This window comes from Pholis gunnellus (assembly GCF_910591455.1).
Source record: "Pholis gunnellus genome assembly, chromosome: 14".
Taxonomy (NCBI): Eukaryota; Metazoa; Chordata; class Actinopteri; order Perciformes; family Pholidae; genus Pholis; species Pholis gunnellus.
The window spans coordinates 22,246,060-22,259,342 of record NC_136541.1 but is presented as its reverse complement, the minus strand read 5'-3'; the positions used below and the strand labels follow the sequence as shown (position 1 = coordinate 22,259,342).

Genomic DNA, 13,283 nt, shown 5'->3' with positions numbered 1-13,283 from the left:
CAAATTCATGATATTGGGCTATAAAAAAAAATGTACTTGACATGAAAAACACAACTGTTGCCCTTCTAACCAAATGTCTAAAAAGAAAAGTGTGTGTGTGTAAAGCTGACGTCTTACCAGTGAGGTTTTCCGCCTCCTGCGTTCTCTTCTCCAGCAGCCTTGCCAGCTCTCTCTTCTCGGCCTCGATCTCATACTTGGCCTTGGTTTGCTGTAAACACACGCATAGCATTTGAACTACAAAACTATCCAGGGTTTGAAGGAAATTTGAAACATTTGGTTGTTTGAATAACTAAATAAAGTGCTGAATTGGCTTAAATGGCAGTCTCACAGTCATTTGTAAGAGCTACATGTGTAAATCCAGCAGTCAGAGAGTCTGCTAAAAACATTTCAGAGGTTAACTGCTACTTCACTTCTTCACTATTCAGACAAAAAAGACACGCATGACAGATTGGTTTAGATTTTTTAAATCTGATGCCACTGACACCATGCATTCTATGTTCTTACCTTCAACACAATACCAACAATCTGCGTACTTCTCTCTTCAATCAAAAATGTACTTCTGCTCTATTACTTACCCTCTGATATCAAAAAAGTAATTGAATTAATAAATGTGCTTACATTTCATCCAAAAACAAGCAGAAGCTGTTTCTGAAACTATAAAAAGTTCATTGACAGACCTATATTTGTGGGTGTCTCATCAGCAACAGACTCCACAGACTCAGGGGGGGATGGGCATGCCTACCTGTTGAGGGGGCTTATCTTCAGGGGTCTCTCCCTCTATTCCCTTCAGAGCGCTCAGCTCTTCATCTGCACAGTAGAGAAGACACCGCTCACACAGAGGAACATGGAGGCAAACATTTTAATCAGGAAGTTGAGTTCAACGAGTGAAAACGGTGCACTTGAAGCGCCGACCCGTCAATTATACAAAGGGAAGAAAATGTGTGTAAAAAGGAAGCGCGTGACGACTCACTGAGCTTCTTATTTTCCTCCTTGAGCGTCTGCGCGTCTCTGGTGGCAGACAGGATCTGTTCCTGACTCTCTGCAAGTCTCTTGTCAATGTCAAAGTACTGCTGTTCTGTAGGGACGGAGGACATTATACGCAGCACATGAGTACATGTCAAACAACATAGTACCTGCACCACACAGAATACACTAGTTTTATTCCATGTCTCATCTGCCAAAGAATACTTTTTAAAGCAGCAACAGATTTTATCAGCACTAGTTACTACTATATAACTTAATACATAAACCCTTAAACATATCAGAACTTTACCAAACATTTGGGAATTGTTCTTAAATTAATTCAACACAGCAGACAGTAATTTCTTAAATAAAACGTCAAGTTGAATAGATGTCGGCTTAACGTTTATTCTCTTGCGCCAAAGTTAGCATTAACGTGACATCGTAGCTAACGTTAGCGGGCATTTGTAAGCAATGTGGATGAATCACAGCATTCGTTGTATTTTTTGCCAGATGTAGCAGAAGACAGCTTCACAGTACACTGAAGTTTAACATGAGGTTTCCATCATATCTCACATGCTAACCGGTTAACTACTGTCTCCTGGGTAGTAGCTACCTACCGCTGTCTGCTTTGAACCGCTCGTGCTGCGTCCTGAGCTCTTCGTTAGCATTTTGCAGCTCTGTTACAAACTTCTCGAGCTTGTTCTGGGCGGCTTTCGGGAGTTTATTCAACTCCGTCCGCTCCAGAACCTGAAGCAGGACGGCCGCCATCTACACCTAACACTACACCACTGACAAATAATAGTAAATGGACAATAAACTCTGGTAGAATATAAATGTTCTACTGTCCACAAACCCGGTCCACTGAACTACGAACGTGTCAAGCCACGCTTGTGCAAAAACAGGATATCCACTCGAAACCTTCAAAATAAAGCAATAATTGACCATCCTGTTGCTACTATGTCATAACGAATTTGCACTAACTGAACGAAAAAGCGCTGCTTTTTATTGTAGTACACAATTCAGGATGAATTGAAAACCTTAGTTTAATCGATAGCTGTCACACGGGAAGCCATAAACACTTCTAACGTTACCGCGCCAGTGTGATTCCACCACAGACAGAAGTAACGTTACAATTATTACTAGTGTTATTGTTTTCATTGATGTAATGTGAAGAGCTACAATACTTTAATTATCTGTGCAGTTAGTTAGTTAAAGTTTTAAGGTCACTGCAAAGTTTTATCTTGAAAAAGAATAAATGTTTCGTTAGCTGTTTGTCTTTCATTGTGTAACTTGATCATTGACGCACTACGACGAAGTTGTGCGACGGAAATACGTCACTGCGCAACGCGTGCTGGTAAATTGAGTCTTGCTGCTCTGCTGACGAACCCCTGCAAGCTGTCAACATTAACAGCAAGTATCCTGACTTCTGGTTCATAAGTTACCCACTGTCTCGCTTCTGTCAGGTATTTCCCCCATGACACGTAGTTAGGCACCTGAAACTCAAGCTGTACGAGCTCTATACAACGTTAGCTAGTCGTAGTGAGTTAATATCGGTTAGATACAGTTAGGGGGCTGACAACCCTTAACCAACCCCAACGTTGAGTTTAAGTTTTACGTGGTTTAATTACTTGTTTTTTTGTAGATATCGTTACAAGTCAAGCTTACGTCAAGTCTTCACTTGTTTAGCCGTGTTTTATTCTTCCACGTCTCTCCTTTCTCATCACTTTCTCACTGCAGACATTACTCTGATTTTCTATCACCCCTCCATCTCTCTCCACACCTTCCTTAGGCAGAATGGGTCGCAGTTATATAGTAGAAGAGGCCGTGGAGGGATACCTGACGAAACAGTGTGAACAAGCAGGTCCAGTCACTGGCCTGCTAATTGGACAGGTACGGTTGGACACAGACATCTATCTGTGGTACTGAGCATAGCTTCAGACCAGCTGTAACAGTTACCACTGCAGTGGCATGTTGGTACTAATGTAACCAGAACTACAGCCTCACCTGTAACCCCATACAACACAATACAAACTGTAGAGCACCTGAGAAGTTCAGGATGTAAAACTGGGTAATATGTCTGTCAGTTAGAGTCTAGGGTTTGTTGGAGGTATTGGAGTGTGGTCTCATAATACGACATGATATGATGGGAAAGAGTATTTGCTGTATGTGTGAGTGATGACACGTCAATCGATATTGATGACTAAACATTTCAGAGCTCAACCCAGAGAGAGTTTGTCGTCACGGCAACTCGGACCCCCCAAAGGGAGGCGTCTGCTGCAGCGGCTGGAAACTCTCTGGACAAGGAGTGGGTGACTGAGCATGCTCGACAGGTGAGCAGAGAGGGACAAGGCTCTATCCCAACGCACACTCATGTGGGCTTGAGTATTTGAGTATGTATTAAAGTGTACTGCATGATAAGAACACACTGGGACATGCTTTACACAGGGAGCTCATACAGTCAATGAAAGACGATGGATTAAAGAAACAAGAACAGAAAGACTTTGAAGTTATTGAAAACACATCTATAGTTCCATGTAATGACGTCAACACATGTGTTTTGTAATAAACAGTATGGGTTGTGTTCATTGGAGTTAGATGGCAAAACTGACAACCGTTACAGAGTTTTATACGGACAGTTTGCATTGCTACTGTTTACAGGTGTCTCGGATGCTGCCCGGAGGACTGTCTGTATTGGGAGTGTTCATCGTCGCTGACACTGATGCCAAGGACACAGTAACCACACTCCGACAGGTGAGATTCATATAAATACATTTGACATGATGTACACATTATTAAAGCTGCATCAATCCATTTCTGGCCGCTAGGGGGCAGAAAAGCATTACAATCAGGGGGCAGATTCCCCTTTGCTTATAATATTGTTGGGACCTTTCCACAGCAGAACTCCACAAAGTGCTTCACAATGAAAAACAAGTGAACAGACTTATAAAAAAAGACATTAAAACACCATAAAATGTGAATAAATCCAAACAGGTGTGTCTTGAGCTGCTTTGGGAGTCCACAGATCTTAAAGGGTAACTTCAGTATTTTTCAACATGGTCGATGTTTTTGTGTCTCAGTGACTTATGGGGACCGTGTTTGAAATTGGTCCACACGGCTGCATATCAAATCGAGCGCTTTCTAAACTGACAGCCAGCCAGCAGCGGGTGATGGAGATGTTTCGACTTCCCTTTTGGGGAGCTGTCAGCCTGTGAAACACTTTACTGAAGGTTGTGGCTGCTGTCAGAGTAAAAGAGTAATCTACTGTATATTATCCTGTTAGCCGTCGGGGAAGAAGAACCTTGTTTTGAGTCTTGCAATTTAATGCAAAAGGTTTGTACATTAGCAGAAATGTAGCGCAGCATGGAAGTGAAAGAAGTGCTCTGTTTATCTGAATGTGCAATAATCAAAAATCAATGAATAGTCATGATGCTTATGAGCTTGTACCTGTGTTCTCCTCCTCTGAACCTTGTGCTCTGTCTGTGTGCAGCTGGTCTTTGCCGTGGAGAACCTGATCTCCTCGGAGCGTCTGTGGAACCCTGCAGATGATGACGTCACCGACAGTGTTGCGCTGCACGTCAACCCCAAAACCAGGAAGTATCCTTTTGCGCATCCTTCTCGTCGGATCAGTTAGCTACCAGATACCTCGTGTGGATGTTCCTTAACCCCTCGTCTTAGAACCTTCTGCAGAACCTTCGACGTCAAAGACTCCAAGGTTGGTTTCCATCTTTCATTTTCATTCATTCATCTTTCACAAAAGCCCCGGCTTCCATCTGCAGTCGTTACACTTAATCTGTTGCATATTGCCTTTAAAAAGTACTCAAGATGTCAGACTCAATCATCCCAATGTCCATTGGCTGTTGCAGAGCGTGGCCAAGCCTGCAGACTGGAAGTACCAGTCGGGTGTGTGTTCCTCCTGGATCACGGTGTCCTGTTGTTTAAGCGTGGACCTGTTGGTGCCACTGCAAGACAATAGAACCGATACGGAGGACATGGATACATGTCTAAAGGTTAGCACGCAAACACACAGTCGCGTACATTCATTTTCCGGAACTTCAGTGGAACTGTTCTCAGGCCAAGCTTCGTTTCAGGAGGGGCTCAAAGTGTGGGCACACCAGCTGGAGGGCGGAGTTTGTCTGATCGATGGGAAAAAGCTGGCGGACGACTCAGAGCTCGCAGGAGGACAGGTTGTATACATCTGACCAACACTGACAGAACAGTTCAGAAATTCAATCTTTACGTCTGCTTTGGACCCTTGCTCAATGGCACTTTGGCAGTAATGCTGCCAACAAGAGCACAGCTGGTACTTATCAAGCGTCTCAGAGAAGGAAATCTCTCCTAAATGGCTGAAAAGTTTCAGAGTGATGTGCTTTTGGTCCTCCTTTTTAGGACTAGAAGTAAAAGCATTTCTTATCAACTTCCCGAACATAGGAAATGACTCCTGTCTCTGCCAAAATGTGTGAGAGCTCCACAGGAGTCCTAAGCTGTTTAGAGTAGCCAGGAGACAATATTCAGGCCGAAATAGCTCGTGAGAAGAAAGTTATTTTTGGAAACGCTTGATTACATTGAGCTTATTAAAAGATGTTTTTTTTTAGAATTGTTGAGAGGGACTTGTGTGCGAGATGCAGAGGAGAACACATGCTGTCCCTGCAGAAACCGATGTCCTCACATCGTTGCCCAGTCCTCAGCTTTGACTGCTTATTGGAAGCCTTGAGTTCGGCATTTTGGCTGTCGGGGAAGTTACCATATTTGGACTCCGGAGGAGTGACGTAAAGACGCCGTATACGGCTCTGTCAGTCACAGTAGCCCCGCCCTAATTCATCCCCTGCTTTATGGTCTGTTTGACTCTAAATGGACCATCATTTACTAAATGAACATCATGCTGTATTGAAGAAGACTTGAAACTAGAGCTTGAGACCATAAACTCATGTTTACAATGTTTACTGAGGTAATAAATCAAGAGAGAAGTAGAGTCATTTTCTCATAGACTTCTATACAACCAGAGGAGCCACCCCCTGGTGGTCACTAGAGAGAATGCAACTTTATGAAGCATGAAGCATTGACTTCACTTTTCAGAACCGGAGGTTGCCGATTATACACAGTACAGTCATTTAATTTGCAGAGTAATTAAAAAATCAATTTGAAACAGCTGTTCTGTAATTTAGAAATAGTCATTATAATTCAGTAATGGTAAAGCTGTCCATGTCATTACTTTATATTCATGTAATAAATATACAATCATCAATTAGATGGTTATCTGTATAAGAAATGAAGAAAATACATTTGATTATGACAATCATCTATAGATGGGATCACTATCAGAGATCTCCACTGTATTTTCCTTTACAGTTTCTCTTTACTCACCTTAAATCTTAGTTGTAGGATCTATAACATCAGTTAATTAGGAAGCCTTCGTGGAATCTTCCTTCGCATGAACACAGAGAATGGACTTTTCAGTGAAGTATGAGATAGTTTGACTTTTAAACAAAAGTTAGATTTCTTTCTTTCTTTCATAGATTTAGTATTTTTCAATGAGATGTGTCATTTCTACAATCTAACTGTTTTTTTAGAAGAGCAGAGTATTTACTTTGTGATTCTGAGACGCTTGATCAATATGGGCCCTGACCAGGCTGATAAGAGGTTAAAACACCACCTCACAACAATCGTAAATATGATGTATTAAACCTTAAAGAACTGCGTGTAACTATGACGATGAATCTAACTGTGTGGAAGACGGGAGTGTGTGATTGTGTCTGTTATTACGTCTTTCTGTAGAAGAGGAACGTGAGACAGACGTATACCGCTCAGCTACTCATCACACCGGTAAGAGAACACTCACACGGCTGTCATAGCAACTGCATGTCACAAGAAGGAATCGTTTTGCTGTCCATCACTAATCTAATCTAATATTTCTGGTACAGACCTACATTTCTCCTACAAATCAAACATTTGTCATTAAAAATGATTTGAAATGTATTGTATACTGTACAAACACTGTATATTCTATAATCCAGTCATCAAACATTGGATCGGGACCCACTGGGGGGTCGCAGGAGATTTTATTCAGGTCGCCAAGTAAATTATTAGAATTTGCATCAGTCTTTTATTTCAGATTTATATCTGCAGTACTCCTTTGAGCCACTTGAGGGCGCTTGCATGTTTGTATTTTTCTGATAATTGTAGTTACTTCGAACATTGAATCTAATATGAGAGGCTAGCGTGCTGATGAGAGGGAAACAGACGAGAGCCTGTAGTCTGGATTGTTTGTTGTATTCCATATTATAGTCCATTATACTGAAGGCAGACATCTCTACGGCCGATACCTCCAACACTAGGCAGCTCACACCAATCTCTTGATTTATAGATGAGGCCTATTGAGAAGTGGTTTTGCGATGGTTTGTGATTTATATAAAGTGGGTCCTCAGAAAAACAAGTTCGGAAACACAGATAATTACTGTATAGACCTCTCCCATCTCTCCGCTGTGAAGGCAGCTTTAGGTTTTGGTACGTGCTGTGTATAACAGAGAACCATGATGTCCTGTGTGTGCCAGGAGGAGCGGAGGTCAACAGATGTGGTCCAGCGGTGTGGAGGCAGCGTGTCGGTCAGAGGAGCGATCCACAGCAGAGCTTACCTGCACAGCAACAAACCCAAGGCCAAACTGGCTGAGAAGGTAATGCTGTGATTCTGTAGACGAGCTCAAATCAAAATCTTTTTTTTAAATTAAATTGTGAAATCTTCATTGTGGACAGCTGCTGAAGAGGGACGCGGTTTCCACGGTGGCCACGAGGGCTCAGATGCTGCTGGAGGAGCTGCTGACGTCACAAGAGGACAAACACCAGAGAGGTACATGCACCGGTGTGCTCTACCAGTCATGAGCCTTTGTGTGCAGATAGTGGAAGTAAAGGTGAAGGTTGAGGTAAGAGTGGGGGGCGGGTTTAGGGTCAATCAATCCCAGTGAAGAGGTAGGATTTGTGTGCCGATAGGAAGATATGCATTGGAAGCTCAACTGTGGGGAAATGACTAACCGACTTTACAAAACCCAGTTCAGTAAGAGTTGAACACAGCGCTGGGTCAGCGATACACAAAGAGAAATACTGTATATCCTGATGGGGAAGGTTAAAGGGGAAGTACGCCCTTTTTTAAAACTCATACATGTTGTTCATATGGTCCAACACAGTCCTAAAATATTAGCTAACATGAACAACTCTCCCAAAGAGTGCTAAAACCCAAATGTGTGATGTCATCAAGTATAAAGTGTAGAACTGCTCTATAGACAGTGAATTACAGATGTTATAGATAGATGACACTGAGAGCACACAGTGAATGTTCTGAGTATATGGGAACATTTTCTGTTTCACTACTGAGAACGCCACAATAGAATAAAAAAAGAAAACAAAATCAGTCTCCTGTTCATTGTCTGTGGAGCAGCTCCACTCTTCTTCTCTGGTTTCTGGCTGTGGGAGAGAGCGGCTCCACTCTTCTCTGGTTTCTGGCTGTGGGAGAGAGCGGCTCCACTCTTCTTCTCTGGTTTCTGGCTGTGGGAGAGAGCGGCTCCACTCTTCTTCTCTGGTTTCTGGCTGCGCGAGAGAGCGGCTCCACTCTTCTTCTCTGGTTTCTGGCTGTGGGAGAGAGCGGCTCCACTCTTCTTCTCTGGTTTCTGGCTGTGAGAGAGAGCGGCTCCACTCTTCTTCTCTGGTTTCTGGCTGTGAGAGAGAGCAGCTCGCGTTCACACATATTGATTGAGCTTTCCTAGGCTGCGGAAATAACTCATTCAGTTACTTTGTTGTTGACAACAGATTAGAATTTCCTATTTATTCAAGCAAATTGCACACATGTGCCAAAACGTGTGTGCAATTTGTCTTCAGTTTGCACGTAGTTTGATATTGTCATCGTCTTCACAAATGCTAAAAATGATAGTTTTATCATTTGAGCCAACACATGCAAAGTGATCCATTCAGTTATAAAACGCTGTCAGACATGAATATCTATGACATGGTGTTTGGTTTTTCATTGTTACAGGGTTTGTCTGGGTTTGTACATGAAAGATTAACTGTGACTTTTCTGTTTACAGTCGATGTAACACATTGCTTCCTAAATACATTTACTGTATACACACAAATATCCGTGTTTCTGTGTACAGCATGGTCCAGTATTGACTTCTCCCAGTAAACCTGTACCGACAGTTGAACTGGGAGTGTAAAAAGCTCAGTGTGATACACAACAGCATTCAGCTGGACAAAACCGACGTTCCTTTATAGTACAGAGATTTGTATTTAAGGAACAATTCCATGGTTGAAAAAAACAAGTCAACAACTCCAGCTATGTACTTACAGTTTAGAGAATGTTAAGACTGTTTCAACGATTGGAACAATAAACTGTAAGTGAGACTTCTGGAATGTGCCAATCCAGCAGCCAATCCAGCTGCATTCATGAAGCCCAAACAAAAGCAAATACAATGTTGTGTTCAGTTACGGATGTAAAAACAGTGTATCAATGTACTTTCAGCTGATGTTATAGTGAGACCGTATGAAGAAGAAGTAACATCCTCTCATCAAAGTTGATTTAATCATTTATCATCGCATCCTTTCAATACACTCTCTGGTACGACCGGCAGCTTATGGTGACTCGTGTCGTAAAACTTTCCATGACTTCTTCATAAAAACTAAATGTGTAAACACGTTGCCTCTCCCAGCACAGTGCTTGTCCATGCATGACCAGACAGCACTCAGACACGCACCGGTACGGCTGGCTGCAGCTTCGTATCACACACCTCATTGTCATTACTGCCGTTTGTTTCTGTAATCAAGGTAAACACTAGCTTTTGTTGAGCCAAGTAATATCGGTGAAATACTGATGAACTCTGGGTAATTTGTATGCATGTTTCATCTAGAATATGTCCCAAAGATGTTTTTATCCTATTGGATCAGATCACTATAAAAGGTCATTAGTTTGTGACTGTTCTTTTGGTTGAAATGTGTTTATTTAAAGAAATGTATTTATTTAAAAGAAAATTTCAATCAAACTGAGCTGTGAGTAAAGTGACCAATGCAGGATCAAAATACAACTGTAAATGTGGAACAATATATCTGAACGCACCTTCAGTCCAGTCGACGATGTCTTGAAAGCAACTGACACAAGAGGTTGTTGGGTACTGAAGGACAATGTAACACACCATTATCATGTTATTGCCACTTGTGGCAGCAGTGGCTACCGTTTTTCTTAATTGACCTCGTCTCACTTTAGCGGCAGGAAGTATTTAAATTCAATCCATCTCAGCTGTTCTCTTCACTGTGCCTCTGACTGTCTTTTCTTTCAGAGCAATTCTGTCTCCCTCATCGTGTCTTCTGTCCGGTGAAAGCGAGTGGGCCGGTGTGTGTGTGTGACTACCACTTCAGTGACGAGGGCCTGTCTGAGGTGACTGACAGGCTGAAGGAGATGCTGGACATTGACGTAGCCGAGAAAGACCTGGATACCAGGCAGGAGACGCCCGCTGAAGTCCTACAGAGAGATGCTGCAGCAGGTAGGAGGAGTGTGTGTCCGCACCGTGTCTGCTGCACCATGTGGTTCATGATTTTCACACCAAGTGGTTTTTATTTAGAGCACATTGGAATAAAAGCATAGACTGGTTGACATTGGTTTGTAGACTACCATTTTGAAGCCTTGAGTTCAGCATTTTGGCCGTCGCCATCTTGGTTTTCGGGCGTCATCATCTCGATATTTGGACGGCGCCATCTTTATTTTTGGACATCGCCATCTTGGTTTTTGTCGTTTTTCGGAACCAGAACTAGAGGTTGGGTACTAAATGAACATCATGCTGTACTGAAGAAGACTTGAAACTAGAGATTGAGACCGTAAACTCATGTTTACAATGTTTACTGAGGTAATAAATCAAGAGAGAAGAAGAGTCATTTTCTCATAGACTTCGGCCTCGATGGCCAGTAGAAATAATAGAAGTTTAAATATTTCCGCATTGGCTTCACAATCTATTCTAGTGAATGCAATTTCTCAGATAACACCTGGAAGGAATTTCTTCAAATTTGGCGCAAACGTCCACGTGGACTCGGATGAACTGATTACAATTTGGTGGTCAAAAGTCACAGTGATGTTACAAAACACTTTTTTGGCCACAATTAAAAATTGTGTATGCTTAATATGACAATATCACACAAAATGTCAAGTACAATAAATTGATGAAGTGACATTTTGCGAGGCAGTATTTTGAGTTTCACCTGGCAAAAAGCACAGGAAGTGTTTTGTTGGAGAATCCTTCCAAAGTCCAACATGAAGCATTTCCACAGCTGAGCAGTGTGTTTATGAAATACACGCTGGCTCTCTCTGATTACTCATGTTAAAATGAGGTTATTGCAGTTGAAGTAAAGGAATCTTCTCATTTCCATCCTTAACCTGATTCTTCCCCAATAACCAGGTTTGAGTTATTGAGATTTTGTATTATTGTAGTTTATTAAATGGTGTTTTTCCAGAGCCCACCGTGGAAACCATTGAAGTGCTGGAGCCCAAGAGGAACAACTACATTGGTAAAACACTTTTCCAGTGTAACGCCTGCAAACATCCTTATAACATCACCACAACAGCCAATAATCACATGGACCTTCTGCCACCTCGTTACAACTCATTGTTAGCTCATGCTAGTCACGGGTCTAGTGGGACAAATGTGCTCCAGGAAGTTCTAATTGACCAGGCGGTATCATTGGTTCTCACAAGCAAACAGTGCGTAATGTGTGCGGTTTGTTCCCCGCCCCTTTTCCCAGCATGCACTGTGCAGGGAATTGATTTCTCCACACAGGAAGTTGAAGGTGGCAGAATTGATGGTTTGTTAGCTTGTGTTTTGTGTAGTTTCATCATCACCTGTCAACAATCACTGCACTAAGATAATCAATCTGCTGTACTAGACCTGTCACACTTACCACTTTTTAAATGTGTTACCAATCAGTGTGTCCTAATTCTCCTCTCTGTTGTTTAGGTGTTGCCATGGCTACCGCTGTCGCCCTTCTTGCCACTGCTGCCTCGATGCTCTATCTCAATGACGTTTGATACACACACATATGCACACGCCAAATAAAACCTTTGTTAACATTTCTACAAAGTGTCTGTTGAATCACAAAATGGAAAAGTAGAAATGTGGGTTCATGCTCTTGAATTTATCCCATAATTAGTTTTTAGTGAGCTCTATGTCTATATATATATATAAATATATATAAATATAAATAAAATTGTTGTCCCCAATATTCACTTAGACACAAAAATATGGGCAGATAGGGTCCAGGTTAAAAAATACCAAAGTTTGTAGGTAAGTTCAGTACATCACATGATGTAAATTGGAACCGTTTCAGGGTTAAATAAACAATGTTACGTTTGAGTTAGTAATGTTTATTCACAATGCGCTGCTTTTGATAAAGGTGGAGCGGAGACTTCAAGAATAACTTGACAATCTTTGAAAGAGTGGACCCTGGCCCTCCAGTGCAGGAGTCCAGACCAGCCCTCACATTAAAGTTGTTTAAGATTAACCTGCCTCTTTTCTCATAGAACACGTTTCTAACCAGAATAAACAGTGCAGAGGAAATTCATCCAGCTGTCCAACAACAGCTCCCTCCTCAATTGTAACAGCTGTTGTGGTTTCTTAGAAAAGGTTTAAGTTGTATCTGTGTCTGCTGGGCCTCCTCTGTAGTTTCCAGCTGCTCTCTCTCTCTTCTTGTCCACTCATTACCGAGTTATCAGACATTACGTTTGTTCTAACCTCAACCTTTAGAACCACTGAATTCTTATTCTGAGTAATTGACTCACTGCAGTCAGTACTGCATGTGGCTTGATGTACACATGTTTGACTTGTTATGATAAAATCACAGAATAAATCCCACATTTCTATTCATACTGTCTTCAATAGGCCTTTTCCCCAGCGGACACTTTGACATGTCACAGTAGGAAAAACAATAGAATTAATGATGGCTGAGTTCAAGCGGTGTAACGGACCATAGTGAATCGAAAAGTGAACAAATCAGTGTTGAAATGGGAAGGAGAGCCAGTAACCTTTGCAGCACCGGTGCTAAGGTATATTGGGTACCGTAACGGTATGTGACCAAATGTAATCTTGTAAAATGGGTTTCTATTATATTAAATGTATTATGTTATATAATATAATATATGTATTATATATGTTATATAATACATATACTATATATATAGTATATGTATTATATTATATATATATATATATATATATATAATATATGTACTATATTATATATTTATATGTACAATATAAATATTGTATTATATTATATATTATATTTTATTTATATATATA

The 13,283-nt window shown here is 41.4% G+C and overlaps 2 protein-coding genes across 2 annotated transcripts in view; one reads left to right on the top strand and one right to left on the bottom strand.

Annotated features, from left to right (window-relative positions):
- LOC306705950 (nucleoprotein TPR-like) overlaps positions 1–1,819 on the bottom strand; it is a 31,306-nt gene extending 29,487 nt beyond the window's left edge. Inside the window, exons 1-4 of the mRNA XM_079172845.1 lie at positions 1,581–1,819; positions 971–1,075; positions 743–807; positions 118–208 (exon numbers count right to left, since the gene is read on the bottom strand). Of these exons, the coding sequence (XP_079028971.1) occupies positions 118–208; positions 743–807; positions 971–1,075; positions 1,581–1,731 (412 nt within the window). The 5' untranslated portion in view covers positions 1,732–1,819. The remainder of the gene's footprint in view (positions 1–117; positions 209–742; positions 808–970; positions 1,076–1,580) is intronic.
- Positions 1,820–2,287: 468 nt separating this feature from the next.
- Positions 2,288–12,075, top strand: odr4 (odr-4 GPCR localization factor homolog). The gene is made up of 14 exons (XM_079172640.1): positions 2,288–2,426; positions 2,753–2,853; positions 3,177–3,293; positions 3,622–3,714; positions 4,451–4,557; positions 4,639–4,675; positions 4,827–4,970; positions 5,052–5,147; positions 6,736–6,783; positions 7,512–7,631; positions 7,711–7,804; positions 10,278–10,481; positions 11,443–11,496; positions 11,943–12,075. The coding sequence occupies exons 2-14, from the start codon at positions 2,758–2,760 to the stop codon at positions 12,011–12,013; spliced, it is 1,281 nt and encodes a 426-aa protein (XP_079028766.1). The 5' UTR covers positions 2,288–2,426; positions 2,753–2,757; the 3' UTR covers positions 12,014–12,075.
- Positions 12,076–13,283: the final 1,208 nt, after the last annotated feature.

Bases quoted from the DNA above. Each gene is read 5' to 3' on its own strand.
- odr4 (XM_079172640.1), top strand. From the start codon at position 2,758: ATGGGTCGCAGTTATATAGTAGAAGAGGCCGTGGAGGGATACCTGACG. The intron at 4,558-4,638 runs GTATCCTTTTGC...CCCTCGTCTTAG, and splicing joins GTCAACCCCAAAACCAGGAA to AACCTTCTGCAGAACCTTCG. The intron at 4,971-5,051 runs GTTAGCACGCAA...GCTTCGTTTCAG, and splicing joins ACATGGATACATGTCTAAAG to GAGGGGCTCAAAGTGTGGGC.